A 25908-nucleotide genomic window follows, 5' to 3' on the forward strand; every position below is an offset into this window, starting at 1 on the left:
CCTACTACTACTATAATTATCATCAGTACCTCTTTCTCTTTCTCTCTCTCTCTCTTAACACGCTTTTTTTGTAACTCTGATTTGTTTATATACGCGTGTGTATCTTTGCTCTTTGTGACATAAACAGAGAAAATAAACTTTTGACCTGCTGAGCAGTTGGTATTTCCGTAGCACAGACATCGGCATTTCCTTTGTTGGAGAGACTCTTACCTTTTGTGGGGGGGTGGGCGTGGGGGTGGAATATTTTGGGGAGAAACGACGATTGGCGTTCGCCCTTTCCCTCCTGCAGACTGGAGAAACCTTTCTTTTAGAGTTCAATGTTGTATTAAAACATTATATGGTTTGTTGACCCGGGTATAAGGAGGGGTTAATGAACAGCCTTTAAACTTTCGATTCTGTACGTTGCCCAAAAAACTTGCGCGTCATTTTTGCTGTGGGGGGAGGTTGGTTGAGAATTGGAGAGATGGCAAAGACATAAAAGAAGGGAGGAAACTGAGGTGTGCAGGGAGCACAAAAAGAAGAAGAGAATAACACATGTCTTTCGTCTAGTCGGCTCTGTGAGTGTGAGTGAGTGAGTGAGTGTGAGTGAGTGAATGTGCGTGTGTGTGTGTGTGTGTACAGCAAGACAGAAAATATCCTTTTATTATCTACAAAGTTTTACTAAACCCCAAACACTTAATCACGTTTTGCTTCTTCGGCTGGAAGCTTGTCATCCGCCAACGACGAAGAAGAAGGAGCGGCAGCTGCAGGTGAGGTGGTGGATGGTGCAGCAGCAACTGTTGCCATTTCTTCGGCCTCAAACAGAACGGTGGTATTATCGGATGCTCGTGGAGCTGCAGTGGAACTGGATGCTGCATTATCAGTAGAAATGACAGGGCTGTTAATATTGGCAGGGGAGGAGGAGGAGGAGGAGGAGCTTGACGAGGGTGTTGCAGCTGCAGCTGCCTTCGTAGAGAGTCGCATATCCAATGCCTTCAATGCAAGTGCCCTGTTTGATAGATTGTACAGCGTTACAAGACCTTGCATGCAAACAAACAAACCTACACTCCTATTCTCTCTTTTTCCCTTCCTTTTCCCGTCCTTGCATAGACACCGGATCATCCGCCCCATATTACAGTGAGAGCCGGCGCAAGTCTCTCTCTCTCTCTCTCTCTCTCTCTTATCTGCCTCCAACAGTTCTTTCATGTCTATTAGGTACCTTCGTCTTTCTGCTTCAGCACGAGCACTGCCTGGTAAAGGCGAAGGCATGGATCGAACGCCAGTCTGGCTTTCAAGGTCATACGAATAGTTGCGCGGTGCTGGTGTGCAGACACCCAATTTGACAAAGATGGCATACACATTGTTGGCAACAAATCCAATAACAGGACTAGTAGAGAGAGAGAGAGTTGTGAATGAGCATGGGTATTTCTTCATCCCTAGCAGGGAGCGACACGTTGGGCATCACTTACTGTAGAAACTCGGGGAAAAACGTCACCAGTGCAAATGCCTCGCTGTGATCACCCTTGATACCATCCTGATACTTGAAGAATCGTATGTAGATCCATCCAATGACCCAGCCGATGTTCACCAAATTGTAAAACACAATAGCTTGGAACAAGACCAGGGAAGCTATACTTGCTGCTGTTGCTACACCAATCAAGTTCTACGATACCGATCAATAGTATTAGACTCTACCTCCTATCATTCGCTTTACATCTATCCAGTCTCATGCACCACCACCACCACCACCACCACCACTACTACCACTACTACTACTACTACTACTACTACTAATCCAGCTACAGGAATCCCTCCGATCTTTTTCCATACCTTGACGCGAATCGTCACGACATTGCCGAGAAGCGAAACTCTGTGTTCTGGGATAAGGTGCTTGAATGCAACAAGAAATGCGGAAAATACACCAGCCATGCCATTGATCTGGATATGATACCTGTACAATTTATTGCACCGCATCAGATCATTATTATAGTGCGAAATGTGTTCTCCTCCTTTGAAAGAAAAACTTACAGAAAGTCGCTGTCACCAGACATGTAAAACGTCGCAATAATGCCAATCCATGTGACAATGTTGGATACAGTGGCGGTAAGAAGGACATATTTGAACAGTTCACGACTACCCCATGCGCGTTCCAAATATTTTCCACAGAATAATAATACGGCTGAGCTTCCTAAAAGCTGGTATATAAAAATATATAATGTAGTTTAGTCATGGTTTCAGTTGTAACATGTGTGTATGGGCGAGCTACTTGAGAGATTCCTTTTTCTTACCGAAAAGACGTTATCTTCATAAAAAGCGCCTGATAGAAACGTCCAAGGTGTGTATAATGCTCTATAAAATGTTTGAAACAGAATAAGTTGATTCTTCTCTTTAAGAAAACTTTATGAAATAGAGAGAGAGAGAGAACATGTGATTTCTGATGCTTACAAACCAGGAAGAATGCCAATGAATGGACATCCCAGGAACGGTACGGTGTCAGGGTCATCTGCATCAAGTCGCAATCGATACGTGTAAATGTAACTAACACACGATAGTACAATAAGCGTGGTAACCAAAGCCTTTGTCAAAGGTGGAATGTTGGAAAAGGCCGATTTAATCGTTGCTGAACTGGCCATCCTTTTGAAAACCAACTATACAACTTGTTTATTAAAAACAGAAGCCCAGCACCCAGGAAATAAAAGGTCCGCAATCATTTACGTCTTATTTTGGGACAATTTAAAATCGCTGGGCTACAACAAACTCCATATGATTATGAATATGCTAAATTTGATGAATCCGAAAATGGGTTTGGCTGGAAAGGAAGAAAGATGAGTTGATAGATCGCCAATATGTTATTAGTAAGACTAACTGTCAGGACTGTATGATGGTATTGCATATGCTTTTACCAGTGCTACATACAGCAGCAGGAGTGAGACGACGCTTCATAGTAGATACTCTATTGAATAACCCATCATCCTCTTTTGTGTATACAGTAAATGGATGTATGTACAGTTCGTTTTTACAAAAAAGAGTGGACACATACGCAGTAGGATGCTGACTATAATAGTGTTCGTGTCCTCGCTCTTTTAAAGCATGAGCAATAGTAAAGATACTTTTTTTCTATTCTTGTCTACATCATCATCCTGCAGTTACTTTCACGACTTGGCATGAATTCACCATCGTCATCATCATCAACACCATTGTATGTGAGCTGCACGACAAGAAGAAACTAAAAAATAGTGATGATGTAATCCTTTGTGTGTGTTCCTGGATCCTAATAGATACTGGTTATTTCCTTTTCTCCAATGCTGTCCCTATTGTTTCCCCTTGTTGTATGTGCCTGAGCATTTTTCCAGAGCGAAAAAAACAACGTCAACTGGTCTTTGTGCATATAAAAAATCACCTAGTTGATGAACTGCTGATATGTAGTCTCTTTTTAATTCAGGATATCTATCTCAGTGATGTGGGCGATCCCAAGCAGGTGGAATGTAAACTTGATAGATGTAGCAGGATGGTAAAAGTTACCTTAATCTCTACAAAAACGTTATCTGCTTGTCGAATCATTGTAGTGGATTGACTATATCTAAACGTTATTCTTAGACAAGTACTACAGTAAATGTATAATAGGCATATTATTAAATGTAATCTTGAATAGAAATAAGGGAGGATCGGCCTTTGCTGTTTTCTGTATTAGTGTTAGACAGGAATCCCCTGTTTAAACCATTATACTCTCTCTCTCTCTCTCTCCCCACCCTGCGCCTTTCATTACCAACTTTATCCCCCCTAACCCCATAAAAAATGGCCCTTTTTTTTCACTTTGACGGTTGGATCTCCCCCAGTGTAACATCACTGCACGGAGGCATATAATTTTTTTTACATGCACAGTGTATTCAGGTGCATGGCAGCCTGCACTCACTCAAAAAAAAAAACAATCGCCGAGTTCCTATTCTTTTTACTACTACTAGGGGTCGAGGGAAAGTTGTTTGATGTATTTATGCGGGGAGGAATGGGGTGCTTAGGAGAGGGAGAGAACCACGACATCTATGGGGAGTAATGATGATTGTAATAACAAAAAGCCAGATTATCTTCTTGGATGATGGTACATGATTTACAGTTCCTTTTCTTTTCGTGCGTGTTGTTGGTGCAATAGGTTCATGCATACTCGCACATATTATAAAAAGTCCTCCCTTTTCTCCCCTTGTAAAAAAACTACTTTTCTCATTGTGGATGAATGTCGTACCTGACCCTTGTTACACAAACATTGACACTGTCCTTTATTAATAAATAGGATGGCCCCCTTTCTTTTCATGTTCTCTGGTTGCACATTGTACATAGTGCGTACCATCCAACGGTTCGGTCGCAATAGATTACATGGAAACAAACGTAGGTTGACTGTTGTACATACGACGTTATATTATACAGAGGTTCTGAATTCAATTGGTGGGAGGGGGGATGGAAAGCAAAAACACCTGTGCTGCTGCTGCTGCTGCTGCATGTTGGATCATCATATGCCGCTTGAAAAAAAAAAAGAAAAAATGGGCGGGCTTCCAGTTGGGGAGATCTGATGTTTCTGAGTGTTATATAGACCTTCTTTTTCATGTGGCAGTTATTAGCGCAAAGGTGGGTAAACCTTTTCCTCTTTCTTTGACAAGCCGATACGAGTAGCGTAGGAACAGAATAAAAAAATAAATTGTTGTCATAGACACAACAAAATGTGTTGCTAAGCAACTCGAGAGGAAGAGTTGCTTATTTAGCTCACTCCCCCTTTCCCCCCCTCTTCCTGTCTCTATCTGCCCACCTGATCGCTCTTTTTTTTTTGTGATCCGGAAGCGGCTCCGAAACAAACCAACCAAAAAGAAGAAGAAAACAACAACAACGTGCACTGGCATTTAAAAAGTTTCTTTGAATGGGGATAGATGATAAGAGAAGTTGAATGCCACAAAAGCCAAACTAAAATAGGGATAACCCAACTTTGGAGGGCTTGGGGGACGGGGGGGGCCCAGGGAAGGGAAGGGAAGAAGAACAAGAAGAAGAAAAGTCTGTACCGTGGGGTCTAGTGACATGGCTCAAGCAAAAAGTGTGTGTGTATGTGTGTGTGTGAGAAAAAACAGTTTGGATGTGAGTCTTGCGTAAGATCGTCCCACCCCGATTGCAGCGTGTAACTGTCCCCCCCTTTTCTCTCCCCTTCTTTTTTTTTTTTTTTGGCTCGGTGTAACCAAACTAGGCAATATCCGCGAGCGAACGCATGGTCCGCAAAAAAAAAAAAAAAAACTAGTTTTGTTGGGGGGAGAGAATGTCCCGGGGGGGGGAGGGAGAACCACAGACGCAGTATGATGGGGGGGGGAGAGGGGTTTGTAGAGATCATTACAAGGGCTCTCTCTTTCTTCCTTCTTCCCAAATGACATATTGTTTTGCGGCGATCGGTTGAAGATAGCGTTTTTTTTTTTTTTTTTTTTTCAAAACGAGGCTCCCCCCACCCATTCCTCATCTAAGCCGTGGACCTGGCCCCTCTCCTTCTCTCTCTCTCTCTCTTTCGCTCTTATGAAGAATCATTGACGGCTTTGAAGAAGAAGAAGAAGAAGAACGGGAAAAGGAATGAATGGTGCTGCCACACAAAGTAAAAAAGTAGTAAACGAGGAGAGCGGAAATCCGCGCTCATGTAATAATATGTACCCAACGAAGTATGTATTTTAGTTTACCCTTTGCATCTCACGTGTTCCAATGACGATTGATCATTTTTTTTTTTTACAATAGCCTGCATAAAATAAAATAAAAAACAAGCCAAGACGGGTTACACAAGTGTTACTGAGCCGAAAAAGAAAAAAAAGACTATATACCTGTGGATGGAGACTGTGATAATAAGCGTACTCATCATCACCACCACCATCATAGAATCACAGTGTGTGTGTGTGTGTGTGTACCCCCAATGCGCGGCGAACAAAGACCACATCACACACACACACAGAAGAACTCACTCAACAGTTTCTTTTTCTTTTTTTTCCCTTTTCTCCCCGTTCTCTTTGCTTCTTTCTCTCTCTCTCTCCTTTTTCCACTTTTTTTTTTTCTCACTTCATCACCGCTTGCCTTTCTCTCTTTCTACCACTTCTTCTTCTTCTTCTTCTTCGTCTCTCTCCAACTCTACTGCTACCATAACCACCACCACCTCCACTCTTCAGCAAAAGGTATAACAAGTGGGTCATCTCGAATCTCATTCATCTGTCGCAATCAACATGTCTGCAGCGCCAGCACCTCCATCCACCACGCAACCTACACCGCAACAACAACAACAGCAACAACAACAACAACAACAACAACAACCACCGACACCCCAACAACTACATCAGCAGCAACAGCAGCAGCAGCCCGTAGTTGTCCAGAAGCTAACGGCTGTCAACGAGCAGGCATGGCTTACATTGGGTGCGTATTGTATTCTGATCGTATAAGAACTTGTAGCAGAAGAAGAGAGGCGTGTCATCATCATTTTCGTTATCCTTTCAGATTGGGGGGGGGGTGGGGGAGATGAAGAGAGAGAGAGAGAGAGAGAGAAGGGGGCGTGTGTCTGCTGCTTGTTGGGGGGGTGGGGATTAGACTTGTAAATAGCGTAGAAAAAAGGATATGTTCCCCCCCCTCAATGTGCGTATATACACATCTACTATGTATGCTGGAAGGATCAAGGGCGAAGGCTGGGAAAGGGGGAGGAGGAGAAGGAAAAAAAAAAAGTTTTTTTTTTGGGGGGGATGGTGGTGGTGGGGAGGAAGAAGAAAGTGGTCAGTAGCCAGTTAGCAGTACTGCTATTTGACTACTTACTATGTGCTAACAACAACAGCAGCAGCAGCAGCAGCAGCAACGACAAGCCAAGGCATAGCACACAAACACTTTTATTTTGTTTGGACTGTTTCTGTTGTTGCTGCTGCTGCTGCTGCTGGTGCTGCTGTTGTTAGTGCATGTGTAACGACCGGATTACACTTTAATCTTGTGTCCAAAATCTGCATTTGGCTTAGTCTCTCTTTGTGCTGCTGCTTTGTGTAAGGGACGCCACACTTATTTCTTTTTTTTCTTATGTCTAATAGGCAGCTTGGCGGAGTTGATGTCAGACTGGGAGCGTGCCATGGGCTGTTACGAATATGCTCTGCGACACAATCCCTACTCCATCAATGCCCTTTCCCACATTGCATCTCTTTGCAGAGGCCGTGAACAGTTTGGCAAGGTAATTCTGATGCGTGTGGTCACAATGACAAAGAGCAACAGTGCTGATTTCTCCCTCTGTCTGTCTGTGTTGTGTCTTTATTAAGGCTGTAGATTACTTTAAGCGCATACTGGCGATTCAGGAAAATAATGGCGAAACGTGGAGTGCATTGGGCCATTGTTATCTGATGATGGACAATTTACAAGATGCATATCATGCATATCAGCAGGCGCTTTATCATCTGCCCAATCCAAAGGTAGGTGTCGTTTTGTAGGTTTCGTCACACAATAGTTGGTTACTCATACAATAGCATGCATGTCTAGGATCCAAAACTTTGGTACGGCATCGGCATTCTGTATGATCGCTATGGCTCCATTGAACATGCAGAAGAGGCGTTCTCGGCAGTGATGAAAATGGACCCGCATTTTGAAAAGGCAAACGAAATCTATTTCCGTTTGGGCATCATTTACAAGCAGCAGCAGAAATACGATCTCAGTTTGCAGGTGTGTACAGTGTCATCATCGTCCTTCTTCTTCATCACTGAACGTGAACATGTATACTAAACTCTTTTTTTTTCATTATTCTTGTGGTGGGCTCTGTGTGGCAGTGTTTCCGGTACATTTTGCAAAATCCTCCTCGACCTTTGACCGAAATTGACATTTGGTTCCAAACCGGCCATGTGTATGAGCAGCAAAAGGAGGTAAGCATTGCATGTACTGTCTAGAGAGAGAGAATAGCTTCTTTTTGAATTCAAAAGATAAAACGAGAGGTCCAGGCCAGTGCACATGCATGGGGAAAAAGGAGGTTTTTGGGGGAGGAGGATGTACTACTAGTAGTAGTAGTAGTAGTAGTAGCAGTGCTTACTGCAAACAACAAATAGAATGTCTAATGATGTATTCAACACATTAGTACGAAAACGCAAAGGAAGCCTATGAACGTGTCCTGAGTGAAAATCCCGACCATGCCAAAGTACTGCAGCAACTGGGCTGGCTGTACCACCAACAGAACACGTCCTTCTCCAACCAAAGCATGGCCGTCAACTACCTGACGCGCTCGCTCAAGGCCGACAGCAACGACGCCCAGTCCTGGTACCTGCTAGGTCGCTGCTACATGGCCGAACAAAACTACAACAAGGCCTACGAAGCGTATCAGCAGGCGGTCTATCGCGATGCACGCAACCCGACCTTCTGGTGCTCGATCGGTGTCCTGTACTACCAAATCAACCAGTACCGCGACGCATTGGATGCGTACAGCCGCGCCATCCGTCTGAACCCTTACATCAGCGAAGTGTGGTACGATCTCGGCACTCTCTACGAGTCCTGCAACAACCAGATCCAGGATGCATTGGACGCGTATCAGCGTGCCAGTGAGCTGGATCCAAACAACCCTCATATTCGTCAGCGACTGGAGCTGTTGCGCAAGACACATGGTCTACCAAGCTCGAACGGCACTAGCAATGGCAACGGAGGCTCAGCACAAGCAGCAGCAGCAGCAGCAGGCAACGGCAATGCCAATGGAGCATCTGTTACAACCCCTGTGCCTCAGGATGTGAACAACCCTTACCAATATTCCCAAAATGGCCCGCACCATCATCCTCCTCCTCCTCCGTCTCCATCCCAATCTGCCCAATACCCTCCACCGCCACCTTTGGTCGGTGCTCCACTCCAAGGCGGTCCTCCTCCTCCTCCACCTTCGACTGGATATCCCGGAAGCACGCCAAGACCCTATGAGCAGCAGCACCGACGAAGCACTGTGGTAATGACTAGAGGAATTACATAGTCTGGACAAACTCCTTTTTTACTAACAATGTTTTATCCAGGATCAATGGCCTCCTCCACGGGATCTACCAATGCCAAACGAGCGTGCACGATCGCCTGTGCCGCATGGATCACACGGACGCGGTGAAGAAGTACGGATTCCCGACATTGGGGGACTGGGACGGGCACCAACGCCTGGTGAGCGAGTGCAAATGAACCCGCCGATTTTAGATCGACCTGCACTCCCGCCACCGCCCTATGCCTCGCGCCCATCGAAACCACCAGCAGCACCACACGATGCTTCTCCTGCCATGGCTCGGTCCCCAGTGCCACATCCATCGCCAAGACCCATGCGCCCGCCGTCGCGTAGCAGCAATGCTTCGTCTTCGTACTATGGCTATCCCGAAGACAAAAAGCCGTTGCATAACAACAACAACAACAACAACAACAACAACCATCCTGCTGCCCCTGGACCTAGTAGCAATGGTCATACGTTGCCGCCTCCTCCTTCTCATGCAGCAGCAGCAGCAGCAACACATTCACCACCATTAAGAGCATCGTCACCGCGTGACCCTATGCGACGTCCTTCTTTTCCAGAAAACCCAGCAGCCCGAAGAAGCGATGAGAATGCTGCAGGTACGTTGATCAGTCTTGCGCAAAAGGTGCCAGAGAAGCGTCCTGCGTCGGCAAGCATGGATCTTCAGCATCCGCATGAAGCCGATAAAAGACCGCGTCGTCAGCAGCCTTCGCCCAACATGATGTCCACCCAAATGATTGTGGATTATGAGTCGTCTCAATCACCCAGTGAACCTCGATCACCGCCTCATCCGCACCATCACCATCACCCGTCTACTTCTCAACAACAACAACAACAACAACATCATCATCATCATCAACAATCACTGCCACCACCACCACAACAACAACATCATCATCAACATCATCATCAACAAGGACCACTGACGCCATCTTCTGGTGCTGCTACGCTTCCTCCGCCTCCACCACAGGCTGGTGGGGGACCTCCTCCGCCTCCTCCTCTTTCAAATCACCATCATCATCATCATCATCATCAGCAGCAGCAGCAGCACCATGCTGCCCCTCTTCCTCACCAACATCATCATCAGCACCATCAGCACCATCCACAAGCAGCACACCACCATCACCATCACAGTAGCGGAACGAACGAAGACCCACAACGAGGAGCAGCAACAGCAGCAGCAGCCAACGGTGTCAGCAGCAGTAGCAGTAGTAGCAGTAGTAGCAGCAGTGGCAGCGATTCGGTGGGCAAGAAATCGCCGATCCATCGTGACTCGTATTCACCCAAAGCAGTCAGTGGGCCTCCTCCCATTGTTGACGATGTGGATCACAAACAGCAGACATCCTCGCCATCAGCTGCTTAACAAAAAGAAGAAAACCGTTTGCTTTCTCTCCCCCCCCACCACCCCTTCTACCCCTTCTACCCTCCTTTTTTTTTATTAAATTGTACATGACGCTCTTCCCCAAAAGAAAGAGAGAGAGAAGAGAGAATTAATTTTTTTCTGTATAAACATGCACATATATAATCATTTTGTAGTAACTTTAATGTTTTGCTGTTGTGGTAATCAGTGTACACCTACTTGAAGGATGCGTAGTAGCACAAATTATCGGTGATCACCAAAAATAGTCTAGTGTGTGTTTTTGCTTTGGAAAAACAAACCTTAGCACGAAAAGAATTTCTTTGGGGGGGGGGAGGGTACTGGTTACTCGGGAACATATGCATGTAACTCCCTCCCCCTTAGCAACCAAGCCAAAAAAAAAAAAAAAAAGTAACGTTACACAACCACATAAGCGGAACACTGCTTCCGACTCAATGTAGTTACGCAGCTTTATTGTGCTTTTTTTTTTTTTTTGTTTTTGGATTTTTATTCTTTTTGGTTTAGACTCCCCACGCTTATATATTTTCAGTAGGAGGCAATCACAGGCGCATTAACAGAACTCCCTGCTGCCATTGCTGCTGCTTGTGCTGCTGCTGCCACTTGTGCTGCTGTTGGACTCGTGATCATGGATCGATTCAGGGGAACTGGCACCAGCACAACGTTGCTCATGTTCAACTCCCGACGGAATGCAGAGACGTTTTGTGAAAATCGCTCACGATCTTTGACTGCAAGGGTCCAATCGATGCCCTCGGTCATGGTATTCAGTGCCTATATTTGTAAAAACCTTTTTTTAAGTTTGTCTCCCTCTTTCAACAACAACCCATTGGAATCACCTCTCTCTTTTTGGGATTCACCCTTGCTTCCGTCACACAAAACAGTTCTGACCTTGGCAACAAATTCCCGACGTTCCGGTAATTGCTGACTGATAACCTGGCTCGTGTATTCAACCGCATACTAACAAATACACACACACACACACACCTTGATTCTTTAGCAACCTTCCAGAACACTCAGCAAAGATTCTTTGTTTACCTCCTTTTGTAATAGCATCAGCACATAGAGAGGCCGTGATAACGTCCATTGGTCCTGCGTATCATCAAACAACACGAGGTTGAGGATCGTGACGAGCAGCGACGGAAGAATGTTAGGGAATTGCGCCAAATACGTCATCAGCCAATGTGTTGCAGGTGCTTGCTTTGAACTGTTGGACGAGCGTCGGCGTTCAGAAGAGGCACCGGCAGCAGCAGCAGCAGCAGTAGCAGAGGGTGACTCTTCACCACCGCTGCCCACGACGCTGTTGATCGATTTGCGTATTTCGTTTTTCTCCGTCTCCTGAGCTACAAATGTACAGATGTTGTTGATTGCCGCACTGGCATGCGACAGGATAAAGCTTTCGGTGGACTCGACCGCAAGCTCACATGCTTGCATGAGGTATAGGAACGTGCTCGGCTCAAGCGTAGGAAGTGCTGTAAGCTGTTCTTGGGTAAAGTCGTCCAGCAAGGTGACAAAGGCGCGTGCCAATTTTGGGAATCCCTAGAGCAATCTCACTGTTGAATACGGAGGGAGTGTGCTTTGGGTGTGTGGGTGGGGGTGGGGAGTCATCCACAATCTGTTACTGTTATGATCAATTACCATGAGGTCATTCAGTGGGATGCTCAGCATCAGCTGGAACATCATGTGGAACGCTTCGTCGATCGCTTTATCTTGATATAGCCAAAACACGCCAAAGTTGATGTATCGCCCGCCGAGACATCGCGACAGGATGTTGAAGCAGATGGATATGCCCTTGTATCTGGAAAAGAGTGCAACCTTAGCAACTGCCCCCCTCCTTTGCTACCACTAGTTCGACACACGGATATGAAGACTTACTTGAATGGGTATTTGTCACTTTCATTCGTCACCTGCCGCTCAGAAATATGTCTACCATACGTGGAAATCACTCGGCTTGTGTCGCGGAAGACAAGGATGCTGTTGGGCGACGAGATCGGAAAGTTGAGGCGCTGACTGCGGTTGAAGCAAAAGTCGGCAAAGAACTTGAGCAGCGTGTTGGCTGACGGGTCAGGCGACCAAGCCTCGAGGGCGCGCAGCAGGATCGGCATGTAGTCAGGATAGAACCAGTCAAAGAACATGAGATAGTGTCGGCGGTTCTGGATAGGCTGGATGAAGCCGCGCAGATCACGGAATATGTCTGAAAGCGCCCGCCGGACCGGCTCTTGCCGGAACGCCTCCACACTGTCCAACGTCTCGATCGGCTGCAGTCGCAGCTCAAATGGTTTCATGAACGCATGGAACTCCCGCTCGTTGTTGTCTTCGCTGAACAGCACCTTGCAGAGCACTTGGTAGTACAGCATCCGGTTCTGCTGGTGCTTGGAACTTTCGAAAAATGCAAATTCGCTCGACATGTGGTTCTGCATAATCAGCCGCGTGGTTTCAATTTTGCGCAGGTTCTTTACTGCACTGTACCTGGGTTTTTTTTTTTTGGTAATCAATGAGCATAGACATGTATACAGTACATGGCTTCTTCTAGTGGTGCCCCCCTTCTTTTTTCATGACTCTTACCCGGTTGCAAGCTCATTAAACAGCTCTAATGTTCTCCTTATTACAACCTCGCTATGTCCCCAGCATTGCAGGTTGCTTACACTTTATAAAAGCAATGAACAACTTGGTTATCCAATGTATGCAGAGCTGATACTTTTGACACCTTACATTTTTCGCATGATGACATCAAGCATCAAGATTTGATCGCTGATTCCAAACAGTTCCGCTAGTTTGGTATATACCTATGCACATCAGCATTAATACATACTCGAACGATGCAGTGTAACAACAAACCCCAGAGAAAAGGAGCTTACCGATTTGCCGTTCGTCTCGCCAATGTACGCTTTTCGGAACTGCATGAAAAAGTAAACAAAGGCCATATCCAGTTTTTGGTTCAAGAAAGCACTTCCATGCTGATTCTGTAAGGCTTGGTTTACATCCATGAGTTGAAGCACCTTTGTAGTCAGTTGTCCGTCGATCGCATCCAGTTCTTCTGAGCTTAGGAAAGCCTAAAATGACGGTCATCAGCAAAGGAGAGATACTCTCTACCATGATACGTATCTCTTTCGCACACACTTAATTTTTCTTACCGGACGAGTGCCGATAAAAGCAGCAGATATGTATACTAGCCACGCAAACTTGGTCTCAATCACTTCGAGTGCTTCTTTAAACGAATCCCCGCCTGCCATGCCTGATCTTGCTTGTGTAATAAGTTCCTAAGACGCCAATTGAGAGTAGGTTACATATTAGCAAAAAACTTACATGCACAGAAAGCGCGTAAAGCAATGAGTGGTCCCTATCTTTTACCTGATATTGCACTGCAATGGGATCAAAGATCGCAACCAGCGCCGTACTTGATTCTTCATACTTGCAACGGGCAATCTGACCGAGCATCACCAATGTTTCTACCAGTGCCTCTTCGCTCTCCAACGGATCTAGATTGAATAAATGCTCAAGTCAATCGCTTGAATCCACTCTATACAGCTTGCGCTGCAGCTTTTGTTTTTTCCCACTCCCTTGTCGATCTTTACCATCCAGCATCTCTTCCATCCGTGTTGGTACCGACTCAACATTTGTGGTAATATAAGTACGTGACAGCTAATTCATCCATAAAAGTTGATGTGAGTATCTATAGTATAGTTTGTCTTTGGTTAACAGAGCCATAGAATACCTCTACAGTGATGCTTTTGATCTTTTGGACCAGCACGTCATTGAGCTGCTGGTAATGCGTCATGCTTTGGAGGATTCGAGACCAGAATGCGAGTAAATAATGTGTTGTTTCCGGAGCCCACTAGAACGTTTAAACAATGCATTGCAAGTTACTATTACCACCAACCACTACTACAAATACCTATTTCCGTCCTTTCTCTCTCTTCTTTACCTTCCATGATTGTACTGCTTTGATCGAAAAGTCGGCTATAAGAGAGATCCAGTCGACATAGCCTGGTTTTTCAGCCATCTCATTCAATGGTGCTGTTGCTCGGAATCTGTACAACAGACGACAGAACTCGTTGTAATTGCTAGTATCATTCATCCCCTGGCCCGTAAAGATAATGTCGCGCACACCCTGCATGATGCTCAGCACAAACTTGGATCGTTCCGCGTCACCACTGAATAATGCTTTTCGAACGGATGCTACCAACACTAAGCATTCCATCACCTTTTTGTGTTTACAACGCAGTTCCGGTCAGTCCAGCGTTTATCTCTTTACTTTGAAAACAAGTGTTGGGTATCTCCCCTCCCAAATTTGTAATGTTACCTTTGATGATAGCGGTGGCTGTAATTCTCGATACGCATTGAACAGAGTGGGTACAAAATTCTCATCTTCAAATACTGAGCGCCAAGAAGCAGGAATCTGGAAAGAGAAAGGGATGATGAGAGAACATGCTCTTACTTACACAGTCATTGCAACTACTATTGTTATCCTTATTACCTGCACTACGCCAAAGTCTTCGCCAGCATCGTCCAGATTTGTACCGGCAAAGTCATAGGATAGACATTTGAGAAGCACACCAATCACTGCATCCTTTAGTCGCTCTTCTTGTCCAGCTATAATTGTTAATTCGCATGGAGATATTGTCAATAAATATGTATACACATTCCATGTGGATAATAAGTGAAGAAAAGAGCTCAACTGACGTTTATCGAATGGTATATTTCGCTGTAATAATCCAGAGAGCGTCTCAAAGGATGTTTCAAAGATGTCAAAGAGTTGCGAATCGCGAAACGCCGCAGCTGCAAGTCGTCAATCCCCCACCGGGCCACAACCCCCGCGCGAAAAATAAAAAAGATATTTCTAATGATGAGTATACAGCAAGTTATACAATAAAAAAGAAAAGGCAAATTGGGGAAATCCTTTACCAGCCTTTCTGAACTGTGCTGATCTGACTGGCGTGTTTGTGCCCGAGGTTTGAATATCCTGGATAAGAACAGCAAGCATTTGTAGGCCGACAATCCGATGATCCATGGTTGCCTGGATGGGTGAAAAAGAAAACAGAGTTGTTGTTGCCACGTCAGCTCATATTACAGCACACCTCACACCCTGGGAATAAGATACCCGTTATGTTTGTTCCAACATTTACCTGCAAGAATTGTTGGATATCCTTGTGGATGTTGCGATACTCCACCATGTCCGCCCACCCTAACCGCGTCAGTGAAGCCAACACGCCAGCCAGCTGCGCAATCACAAATGGTTGGAGATCGGGATGCATAAAGCAATACTCCAATAGAAACGTACCTGACATTCAGTTAGTAATACAAACCCGAAACAACAAAGTTTTTTTTTTTTTTTTTGGGAAGGTTTGTCTTTATATGAAAGAGAATGAAGAAAAAGAGCTTACGAAGCTGGAGTTTTGTGCCGCTTTCGAATATGGTAAACTGAGCAAGGATGAGCTGCTTGAGACGAGAAAGACAGAATGTCTGGACAAGAGGATTGGGTGAATTTTCTAAAAGGACACGTAGGGCGGATGCCGTGTCGGTAGGCGTGACAATGGCAAACGTGGGAGCGTTCTCCAAGCCCGGTGGAGGCGGCTGTTGCTGTGGTGCAGCAATGCCACTTCCTGCTTCGCCGGCAAATGTGGGGAAGCTGTATTCGAGCATCTTTTGGACCTGGTCACGCTCAGCAGATGACTTTGGGTTGTAAAGCTGTTCACAAAGCGTTGCGTAGTAGGCGATCCTCTCGTCTTGCGCCATTGTTGTTTGCTGGAGTGTGTTGTATAATGAGATTTCTTTTTCTTGTTGTTGAGGGGGTAAAGAAGGCTGAGAGAGTGAGCGAGAGAGATAAAAAGGGTGGGTTTAGTGTGCGTAGTGTACGATAGACACACACACAGAGAGAGAGAGAGAGAGAGGTAGAGCGAAAGAAAGTGGTCAGATTGGAGAGAGCGCGTGTCGATTATTTTCAATCACCCGCCCTTTTCTTTTTCTTTTTTTATTTGCACACACACGCACTCCCTCTCGCTTTTCTGTTCTCGGCTTTCGGTCAAGCCAGTCGCTTGTCAATTGCTGCCGTACAGCATGCACGTCTGTTTTGTGTGTGTGTGTGTGTGTGTGTATGGTGCAGCATCCGGGGTCAACACGTATATCAATTTTGCTATTTTACGTTCATTTGTCTTTCTCAGGTATTTTATCGCGTTTTCATGCTCTTTCTCTTTCTTTGGGTCGTACTACGCGTGTACACGGTAGCGTCCTCTCAAAAAGGCATTTTTTGGGTAACAGATCAAGCACGCTTACGCTATTAGGCCATTGCATACAACCCGGAATGGTGCGAGAAATCTCCAGAAGAGGTATCACTGCTATCTCATCCCTTTCCTCTCCCTGCCTCCCATTACCGCCATACAACGCTCATGGCTAAGGAAATAGTAGCTACAATCGAGCTTATCGTGCTCTTGGTGATGGAGATGTTGTTTCTATCTATCAGCAACTTGGTAGTAGTACATTCAGTTATAATGATTTTGTTTTAATCGAACGATCCACTTGACATGGTACAACCACATCACGCACCTCTAATAAGAAAATAGGATTGGTGCCGTTTTCTGCGCACGCGAGTCATCGTACAAACTCACAGGCAACAAAAGGGACCCGGATCAACAAGGCTTTCTTACATGTACCCGTGGGCGTCGGGACATCGTTGTTGTTCTTAGTGCGCATTATCGTCCCCAGGCATTCGTTAACAACGCTTCGGTCGTCAGCATGAAGGGTGTGCGCGGAATACGGCTCGGGTCATTGATCAAAATGAGGATACTATGTTCACGTCGACTCGATTTAAACCTTATTTCTTTCTATCGTTCCTCCTCCTATTTGCTACAGTATCCTTTTTTCTGTTGGGTGCAATTCTAGCTCTTTTTGCTGCTGTACAGTGCATAACAACACAACGGAAGGGTTCGATGCGTGTGCTATGACACAAATGCACACATTCTCATTCAAAGCTACAATACACTCCACATCTTTGCATATGTATTCTGTTTATAGAGAGGATCTGCAACTTTGATAGGAAGTTACTTTATCTATTATAGGAGGAGATGAGAACGGGAACTTTCGTTCTGGTAATATATATGTAACTGCTGGTTTATGTAAGTATGTATAAAGCTTTCACTAAAATCGCTGTTTCCCTGACCTGGTAAATCCGAGAAACTGTGTGGCAACAGCAGCCACGACATGTGCTTCTTCTGTACGACTCTGTATCGTGAAACTCGTCTGGGGCACATCTTTTTTGCATTTCCACTTTATTTCCTAATAGTGCACATACACGGACATTCTGCTAGGTTCATTGAGGCACTTGTAAAAGTGATACAGCTATACAAGAAGCATGTGACTGCATGACACAGCTCCAATATATATCACTGCATGTCTTTCTTTTCCTATGGCATTAACTGTATACAGAGTAGGATAGCAGTTTGAGCTAGTGTATGGTTTAATCAGTGTACCCCTATGTCTCAAGCATATAATGAGATTGCCATTTATATCACAAGCGATATATACAGAATGTGAAGTTCAATAAACAACTGCTTGTCAACAATAACTGAAACATGATGTCTTCTTACAAGTAATGTATCATCGCCTATCGTGTCTCCTTCTCCATAAACAATTGAACTCCCGGGTTTCAACGATAGCGCACATACATATCCTTCAAAGCTACTTTTTTTTCGTATAGTGTATCCTATGATATGTGCACCTTTCATAGAGCACGCTGATTTTTGTCGTTGTCCCGCTGGTGACTATTAGCAACAAATATAACTATGTACTATGATGATTGATATCAGCAGTGGCCCCTTTCTTGCTTGCAATAAGTAATAAGTAATACAACCGCCTCAATCCTATCATAGAACCCAAAGAGGAGGGCAACCGTTTCAGTATATGAAAATAGCAAGTTGCATAGCAGTGAAATGAAAAAATCAAAACCCCACCCCGCTGCTTTCTCGATGCTCGAATTCATACTTGACATTACACAAGAAAAGCGCAGACCGTATTCGCGTTCCGAAACCTTTCCTTTTACTGCATCGACACTTGGCCCTTCTTTTTTTTTTCTAACACTTTTCCTTTGACAAATTTAAAAGAAGATCTGGCGCATGTTATACCAATGACTGAAAGCAGGCCAATAGCTAGTCCGAGACAGGTATCGTATTGAACGATATATATATAGTTTAATATAAAGTAGCAAAAAAAAAAGATTCCTATAACTTGGAAAACGATTTGAAAAAGAGCATAAGGGTTTACTTACTATCATACCAATGATAGCGTCGTATACGACACATGCAGACCATTGTCGGCCGAAACATCGTATGGTGTGGTAATGGTGACCATGAAGTCAATAGTAAAACGACGGCTGAAAACGGCGACATGCTGGGTCTCTCGGGCTTTTATATCAACAGTCGAGGGTCGAGTTTAAGCAGTAGTGCAGTAACGTCTCGAGCGTCATCTCCTTCTCCATCGCAGCCATGGGATCAGCACCCCCCTCAGCAACAACGGTCTAAATCAACTGTTTTACACAGACGTACGGGATCGTCCCCTACAACAGATTACCCGGCTGCAGCTCACTCGCCTAGTTTAGAAGCACCGCATCCTGTAACGACTGTTTCCAGCACACTTTTAAACCAGCAGCAGCACCACAACCACCACCATCACACTGCGGATATGCGACGCTCAGAAAGCGCGTCATCACTTCGCTCATCCAACAGCACGACTGTGGAAGATTCGTCACTCACCAAAAGTGCATACAAAACATCCCGTTTAAAACGACCAGCAGCACGACAACACGTTTTAAAGCAGCCACAACGCCAGTATTCGCGTGATCGGGACGTTGAGCGTGGGTTATTGGATGTCAACTTGACGCTCCATTTGAGTACCGACGAAGCTGCATTTTTCAAAAGTGAGACAATACCCAATACCGTTAACCCGTCGTTCCGGGCATTGGACTCGTCGCAATGGTCGTCGTGGTATGATGGCGTACAGACAGAGATTGTGATCCGTTTGTGGGCGCGCCACTCGTTTCCCGAATCAGCAACAGCAGTGCGTCCTTCTGCTTCGGAAGATCATCATCATCACCATACTTCTTCAGCTTCAACGACGGCGGCGATGAAACTGAGACGACCGTCGCAACCGACTGAAGAGTATCAGCTTTTGCTCGAGTGGCAGGTCGATTTAAATGCATTAGCATTTGTTGGCAAGACGGTATACATGAAATCTTTTATTTCTTTTAAATTTATTGCGTCTGCTGTTATTCTACTGGAAAGGTAAAGTTAATTGGCATAAACTTGTAAAATGTTCTAGCTGCAAGATCCACCCTCTTCATTTACGGAGAACACGCTTTTACTCGAGTTTGAGGATGGGTTCTACACTGCGCCAGATATTGTGGTAAAGTTGTCTTTTTCTCCTTATGCATGTTTGATGCAGACGTATATGCAGTCTCTTTTGTTTCGCCTTACACTGACTTGAAACTGCTTCTTTATTTTTCCCATTAGTCAAAACTAATTATACAAAGCAAAAGATCGAGTTTGATTGATCCATACGGAGAGAATGATCAAGCAAGCATCGATACTGAGCATTCGGTCAACAAAGTAAAAGACCTCCTGCAATTCTTTTACATTAGTGGCTTATGTATATATGATACGTGTGTCGAACATCTCATTGATACATATATTTCTTTATTAGTCTAAGCGATCGTATAGTCTAGACAACCTTCTCAAGTATGTTCTCATCGAATGCTCGGGGTAAAAGGGAGACCTGATGCATGATAACAAAAGCCATTAACTTTTCAAACTTCTAGGGTTAATACCTTAAAACAATGTATATTCGATACCCAAAAGTCTGCCGAACAAGTACGACAAAATATAAGTGATATTTTAATCAAAGAAGATAATCGGTTTCGTCTGGTAAGAACTTGATAGAAAGGACCCCTATTGTCCTATTATATATCCGTTACTTTGTGAACAGATCTTAACTCATTCTTGATGACAGGCACGGGAACGTGACCAACGACAATGTAAATTGGAAGGGATAGAAGCTGAGCTTGTCAAAGAAAAAATTGGTATTCGCAAAGGTAAATATAATACAACAATACTAAATTACCCTCTTGGTGTTAATTATCGTATAATCTTTAGGACGCCAACGGATAGCCCATCTACGAGATTTGCTAGCTAAGCGCAAATCTGAACTAAGCAAGTCCCACGAGTGTCTTGAAGCCGAAAAAGAGGACTTGGCGGATAATGAACAATTACTTGAACGCAGTATACAAACACACGAACGCCTTTTCCATCAATTGAATCGTCGCAAAAAGGAGCTTGTAGCCGATTTATTTTCCATATACCCCATTGAACAGGTAAGAAAAAAACAAATCCTTTCTTTTGAATTCTGCTACTATTTCCCATTTCCCTCTTTGGGTATCGCATATATTTCCTTGGTTGATTATATATAAAAAAACAAGTCGTTCGATGATATGCATCAGTTTTGTATACGGGACATATACCTACCCAATTCCGTTTACACCGGATGTAACGACGAGTCGATCGCAACCGCATTAGGATTTACGGCACATCTTGTTTCCATGTTGGCATTTTACCTTGATATTCCTTTGAGATATCCTATTCGGCCCATGGGTTCCAGAGCTTCCATCAAGGATCCCGTATCGTCGATTAGCGGGCCCACAGAGTATGTATCTCTATCATCCACAATTATCTGTCAGTTTTGCGTGTATACTTACTCAACAAAATGATCGCCAGGTTTCCACTTTATGCAAAAGGCGTCGATCGCTACCGATTCGAATTCGGTGTGTTTTTACTCAATAAGAACATTGAACAGGTAAGAACCGTCGTTCTTGAATGCGCTAGCACTGATAGTAACAGATGTTTTGGTGTGTGTGTGTGTGTATATATATATGTGTGTGGAGGAAAAATATACTAAGTAGGCCTTCAAATTGATGTATCTTTAGTTAATGAATGCCTACGGCTTAATTGTCATTGATCTCCGTTACACGCTTCCCAATATTCACTATTTCATTCAAGCCATCCTTACCACCTCCATATCATCCGGTCCAACATCCATGTCTGTATTATCAATATCATCATACGCAAACCAACCAGGTGGCGATCCAACAGAAGCGACTAACAGCAACAACAAGAGCAAACGAAGATCGCGGCTATTACGGCACCGTATCACTCCTGAACAACAAACTGTGTCTTCTGCGCCTGCTCCTGCTAGTACCACTTCTTCAACCACGAGTCATCATTCGAAGGGTCCTAACCACCAACGCACTTCAAGTCTCAATGGGTCTATAAAAAGTCCACTCACTGCTGCTGCTGCTGTTTCAGTCGACGAACATGAACAACACGGAAGCAACCATCTCACTTTGCAACCTATCGTAAATAACGCATCACCACCCGTCGCTCCGTCCCCATCCACATCGACCGCCTCTGTTACTAAAAATATATCCAATTCGCCAAAATATGGTGCATCTCCCACCGCTGCATTTGTTGGGGCATCTCAAGCCATGGCAGCGCCGCCAACATTGGATACTGTAACGACAATATCTAATTGCAACAGTAACAATAATGATTCTAGTACTAGTAAACAGAAGGAGGTCGCAGCAGAACAAGCATTTTGGTAGATATATTATCCATCTCCCACACTCACTTTATCTATATATACGTCACACACCAAACAAATATATCTATATACAACATACCAAATCCAACAAGGTCCTCTCCCTACCTACCACCACACACACACATACACACGAAGTTTCTGCACATAGTATACGCCACAAAACAAGAAGCACCGCAAAATATATATGAATTGCATACATTTTAGCTCACATACTAAGCTCAATTTTGCCTTTAATCAAAGATTGATAACTTGTATACTTTAGGTGTATACTGTAATGTATGATTTACAAAGTGTTTCTTTGGATGTATGTTACAGCTCTTTTTTTCACTTGAAAGAATAGTATAGCATAGATGGATAACGCTTTTAATGGTAAATGCTGTTCTAGAATATGTAGATGAATCATGTATTCCTATGAATGTTAGTAAACGAACCCGCGTGCGCAACAGATGACATGGGCAGCCACACCCAAATCGACAACTACTGGTGTTCAACAGAGCTACACGAGCCCACGCACACTCAACACTATTTATTCTTTTTTTTTTCTTCAAAAAAAAAAAGAGCTACTACTATTCCGAGTTTACTCATGGTTTCGTTTCCGTCGTTTTGATGCACCTGGATTGTTCCAAGGATCATCTCGTGAAGACGTGTCTTCGGCTGTCAAATGGGTCCATTTGGTACGACCTGCCAAACCAAAATTCTTGACTTGCATAACCTTGGGTAATATTTCTTTGTTTCGTACTTCATCTATTGTAGGTGCAGAATAATCGCGTTTCAAGACATCACTTCCCTCATCCTATAACAAAAATTAACCAAAAAAAAGCTTAGTATCCATGTTCATTATTGGGGGGCGGGGGGGTTATATGTATATAATGCCCTGATGATCACCCGTTCTCATCTTTCAGTAATATACGATACCTGATAGAAAGCACCCTTATGATAATATTTTTGCAGGTATGTATGCTGTCCACGATCCTTCTGTCGTGTCTTCTCGGCCTCCTCCATGTCCATCTGTAACCGTACATCTTCTGGCAGTTCTCTTCTACGCTCAATCTCCTCCTGCTCACGTTCGCGACTATAATAGGTTGGTTGTTAGCATAAAGAGCTTTTTTTAAGACATGTGATCACAGTATAAAATACATACGCAATGCGCTTCTCTCGGTCTCGTTTGATACGCTTGAGTTCACGGACTTTCCAGGCATCGAATTCGGCCTGATCTCCATAATCCGTATCATCCACAGTATCATCTTGAGTAGACAAGTCCTTTTCCAACGCTGCAATGATAAAAAACGACAAAAAAATGAGTCGAGTGTTTAGGATATTATGACTAAAAAAAGGGAGAGACAAATGGCTCTTACCTGCTTCCTTTTCGCGCTTTAATTCGTCTGCAAGCATATTGTGCGACTGTAATTTTCGTTTTTCGAGTTCTTCTTGGTATTTTTGTTCACGTTCTTCTTCTTCTCGTTGTCGCTGTTCCTGCTGAAGTACTGTTTCTCGATGTGCTCTAGATAGTTAGAAAGAAAATTCGCTAGGTCAATCACTTGCGAATGAATACTAAAGAGTACATTTAAATAAGGGAGAAAAAAATCTTTATACTTTGGTATAAACATAGGTTTGGGCATTTTTTGGATTTCGTCTTCGCTTTCTTCACTATCTGTTTCATACTCGCTTGAGCTCTAACAAAATCGTTCAAATTTGAAAGGTTTAGACGATCTAACATTCTAGAGGAGTTAGCTTTCGTATATATTATTGAGGTACCTCTTCTTCCTCTTCTTCTTCTTCCTCCTCCTCTTCCTCTTCTCGTTGCTGTTGTAACTGTAAAGCCTTTTGCTTCATGCGTAATCGTTCTCTCGCTCTTTCTTCTTCCTCGACCTCTTCTTCCTCTTCTTTCTGTGTTTCTGTTTCTTCTTCTTGGACAAAGCGTCTCCTTCGTCGACCCGAATCGTCTCGTTCTACTGCTACCGATTCCTGTTGCTGTGCTTGCCGTAATCGTCGTAAACGTCGATCGGATGCTGCATCTTTTTCTGAAATTTCAACTTGTTCGAGACCAGTAACAACTTCTTTTTGTGCAAACTGTAATTGTTGTTGCTGTTGTTGGTGCTTTCGTTTGGATTCACGTTGTAATTCTTGCTGTCGTTTCTTTTCTTGTTCTAGCTGTTGTTGTTGTTCCTCCTCTTCTTCACTGTCTGAAAGGTCATCGACGTAATTTTCTGGCACTTGACCAGCTCGATAACGTCTTGCTTGTACAGTAGGTCGGTGCTGATTCGAACGAGATGCCATATTTAAGGGAAGCCAAAAGAGTGGAAAGGTAAATTCCCTCTCTCTTTCTGCTGGCAAAAAAATATAAAAAAGGATGTACACTAGGACTCCGCTACTTTATTGGAGTTTGACACGCCTAGTGCGAAAGCCATCACAACCACACTTTCTCCGTCTTCCTACCGTTGCCATAACCACAATGCCACCAAAGAGAAAGAATTCTAATGCACCCGTCAAGCCTGCAAAAAAGAAGAAAACTTGGGAACCTTTTGATCCCACGCTTCCTAGAAACGTAACGCTTCCTGAGGACATGACATTTCCAAAAGCACCCGAAGGATCGATCAAGCTGGCATCGTTCAATGTCGGCGGTTTGAACAGCAGTATCAAAAAAGGCTTTAAAAATTACGTTGCAGCCGAGAATGCGGATATTATCTTCTTACAAGAAACAAAGGTGAATCAGCCTGTGTCAACTGCTGTCGACGACAAGGTCTATAAGTATCGTTATTGGGCCTTTGATGATAAAAAGGGTTATTGTAAGTCCATAGTTTCTTTTGGTCTTTGTAAGACACGCGTTTAATCTCTTTCGACTTCTTTTTTCGCTTCCCTCCTAAATATCACTTTATCTCCACGTATAGCTGGCGTGGCTGTGTTCTCCAAGTATAAGCCAGAAAAGGTGGAAAGAGGCTTGCCAGACTATGATGAAGGCTCGCGTGGACGCGTTATTACCTTGTATTTCCCAGCTTTCACGCTAGTTGCTTGCTATGTTCCTAACTCTGGTGACAAACTCAAAAATCTTGAGCGACGTAAAGTATTTAATCAACACATGGAAAAATTCTTGCGCTCCCTTCAAAAAGAAGGGCGTGCTGTGATCTGGGCTGGGTAAGCTTCTTTTCTATTGTTGGTATGCGCACTCATACGCTGATCATATTAAAAAATGGAAAGTGCAAATGAATAACCTCAACTTTCATGGATCATCGATTAGTGATTTGAACGTGGCACATACGCGTAAAGATATTGCACGGCCTGATACCAATACAAGGTTAGTATCCAGTAGTAACCCGGTCTTATTTTTTCCTTTTGCCGTCTCTCAAGATAAGTGAATACAAGACGATGATTGATCAATACAAAATCCATGGTGTGCATGTGCGTGTGTGTAGATCCGCAGGATTTACAGTGGAAGAGCGTGCAGACTTTGACAGAGTACTTGCTACATCTACGGACGGAAACGATTTGCCCGGGTTGATCGACACTTGGCGCCATTTTCATCCTGAAACAGAAGGGCATTATACTTATTACTCGTATCGATTCCAGTGCCGCAGCAAGTTGATCGGTTGGCGACTGGATTATTTTGTGGTGACCCCTGATCTTATGGACAAAGTCGTTGAAAGTGAGATCCGTCAAATAGCATATGGAGCTAGTGATCATGTCCCTCTCGTACTTGTATTAAAGGATGTAGATATGGGTAATGCAGCGAATGCAAGCAGCCCAGAAGAAGACAATGATAGCAATGATACTAGTGAAACTAGCGATGCAACGTAGAGAAATAAAGTAATATTGATGGTGACAATGGATGACACGTATTCAAAAGAAATGAAATGGATGCTATGTAAATATGAATAGTGGGGGATTGGTTTGCTAATAGTATATGAGTATATATAATAATAAATTGCACACGCAAACACAAAAA

At 44.0% G+C, this 25908-nt stretch overlaps 6 protein-coding genes across 6 annotated transcripts; 3 read left to right on the forward strand and 3 right to left on the reverse strand.

Annotated features, from left to right (window-relative positions):
* Positions 1 to 292: 292 nt before the first annotated feature.
* Positions 293 to 2673, reverse strand: BDB00DRAFT_971599 (eukaryotic integral membrane protein-domain-containing protein). Its single transcript, XM_053129859.1, has 7 exons — positions 2425 to 2673; positions 2268 to 2328; positions 2008 to 2174; positions 1810 to 1930; positions 1449 to 1642; positions 1199 to 1366; positions 293 to 988 (listed from the first exon to the last, which is right to left on the reverse strand). The coding sequence occupies exons 1-7, from the start codon at positions 2610 to 2612 to the stop codon at positions 676 to 678; spliced, it is 1212 nt and encodes a 403-aa protein (XP_052982767.1). The 5' UTR covers positions 2613 to 2673; the 3' UTR covers positions 293 to 675.
* A 3533-nt stretch (positions 2674 to 6206) lies between these two features.
* Positions 6207 to 9224, forward strand: BDB00DRAFT_758404 (uncharacterized protein; the record flags this gene model as incomplete). The annotated part of the gene is made up of 6 exons (XM_053119054.1): positions 6207 to 6397; positions 7051 to 7183; positions 7269 to 7418; positions 7486 to 7665; positions 8072 to 8812; positions 8982 to 9224. Coding segments are annotated over 6 exons (1638 nt in total), but the record flags the coding sequence as incomplete, so codon positions are not given.
* Positions 9225 to 10794: 1570 nt separating this feature from the next.
* On the reverse strand, positions 10795 to 16249 carry BDB00DRAFT_809111 (armadillo-type protein). The gene is made up of 19 exons (XM_053122462.1): positions 15713 to 16249; positions 15455 to 15609; positions 15234 to 15345; positions 15012 to 15107; positions 14806 to 14921; positions 14632 to 14727; positions 14254 to 14532; positions 14044 to 14163; positions 13904 to 13970; positions 13680 to 13807; positions 13463 to 13588; positions 13187 to 13381; positions 13041 to 13114; positions 12894 to 12974; positions 12204 to 12797; positions 11967 to 12126; positions 11367 to 11867; positions 11220 to 11288; positions 10795 to 11102 (listed from the first exon to the last, which is right to left on the reverse strand). Exons 1-19 carry the CDS (start codon positions 16062 to 16064, stop codon positions 10860 to 10862), a joined length of 3564 nt encoding a protein of 1187 aa, XP_052982769.1. The 5' UTR covers positions 16065 to 16249; the 3' UTR covers positions 10795 to 10859.
* Positions 16250 to 18346: 2097 nt separating this feature from the next.
* On the forward strand, positions 18347 to 22223 carry BDB00DRAFT_809115 (UV radiation resistance protein and autophagy-related subunit 14-domain-containing protein). The gene is made up of 11 exons (XM_053122463.1): positions 18347 to 18483; positions 18606 to 19538; positions 19638 to 19721; positions 19829 to 19924; positions 20019 to 20053; positions 20134 to 20239; positions 20325 to 20406; positions 20468 to 20685; positions 20791 to 21014; positions 21086 to 21164; positions 21295 to 22223. The coding sequence occupies exons 1-11, from the start codon at positions 18448 to 18450 to the stop codon at positions 21967 to 21969; spliced, it is 2568 nt and encodes an 855-aa protein (XP_052982770.1). The 5' UTR covers positions 18347 to 18447; the 3' UTR covers positions 21970 to 22223.
* Positions 22224 to 22230: 7 nt separating this feature from the next.
* On the reverse strand, positions 22231 to 24607 carry BDB00DRAFT_121938 (splicing factor, Prp19-binding domain-containing protein). The gene is made up of 6 exons (XM_053116145.1): positions 23724 to 24607; positions 23562 to 23641; positions 23324 to 23469; positions 23110 to 23239; positions 22884 to 23040; positions 22231 to 22761 (listed from the first exon to the last, which is right to left on the reverse strand). The coding sequence occupies exons 1-6, from the start codon at positions 24243 to 24245 to the stop codon at positions 22546 to 22548; spliced, it is 1251 nt and encodes a 416-aa protein (XP_052982771.1). The 5' UTR covers positions 24246 to 24607; the 3' UTR covers positions 22231 to 22545.
* Positions 24272 to 25869, forward strand: BDB00DRAFT_809120 (Endonuclease/exonuclease/phosphatase). Its single transcript, XM_053122464.1, has 4 exons — positions 24272 to 24754; positions 24857 to 25100; positions 25204 to 25260; positions 25379 to 25869. The coding sequence occupies exons 1-4, from the start codon at positions 24319 to 24321 to the stop codon at positions 25758 to 25760; spliced, it is 1119 nt and encodes a 372-aa protein (XP_052982772.1). The 5' UTR covers positions 24272 to 24318; the 3' UTR covers positions 25761 to 25869.
* Positions 25870 to 25908: the final 39 nt, after the last annotated feature.

This window comes from Zychaea mexicana (genome assembly GCF_025766255.1).
Source record: "Zychaea mexicana strain RSA 1403 chromosome Unknown BDB00scaffold_14, whole genome shotgun sequence".
Lineage (NCBI taxonomy): Eukaryota > Fungi > Mucoromycota > Mucoromycetes > Mucorales > Lichtheimiaceae > Zychaea > Zychaea mexicana.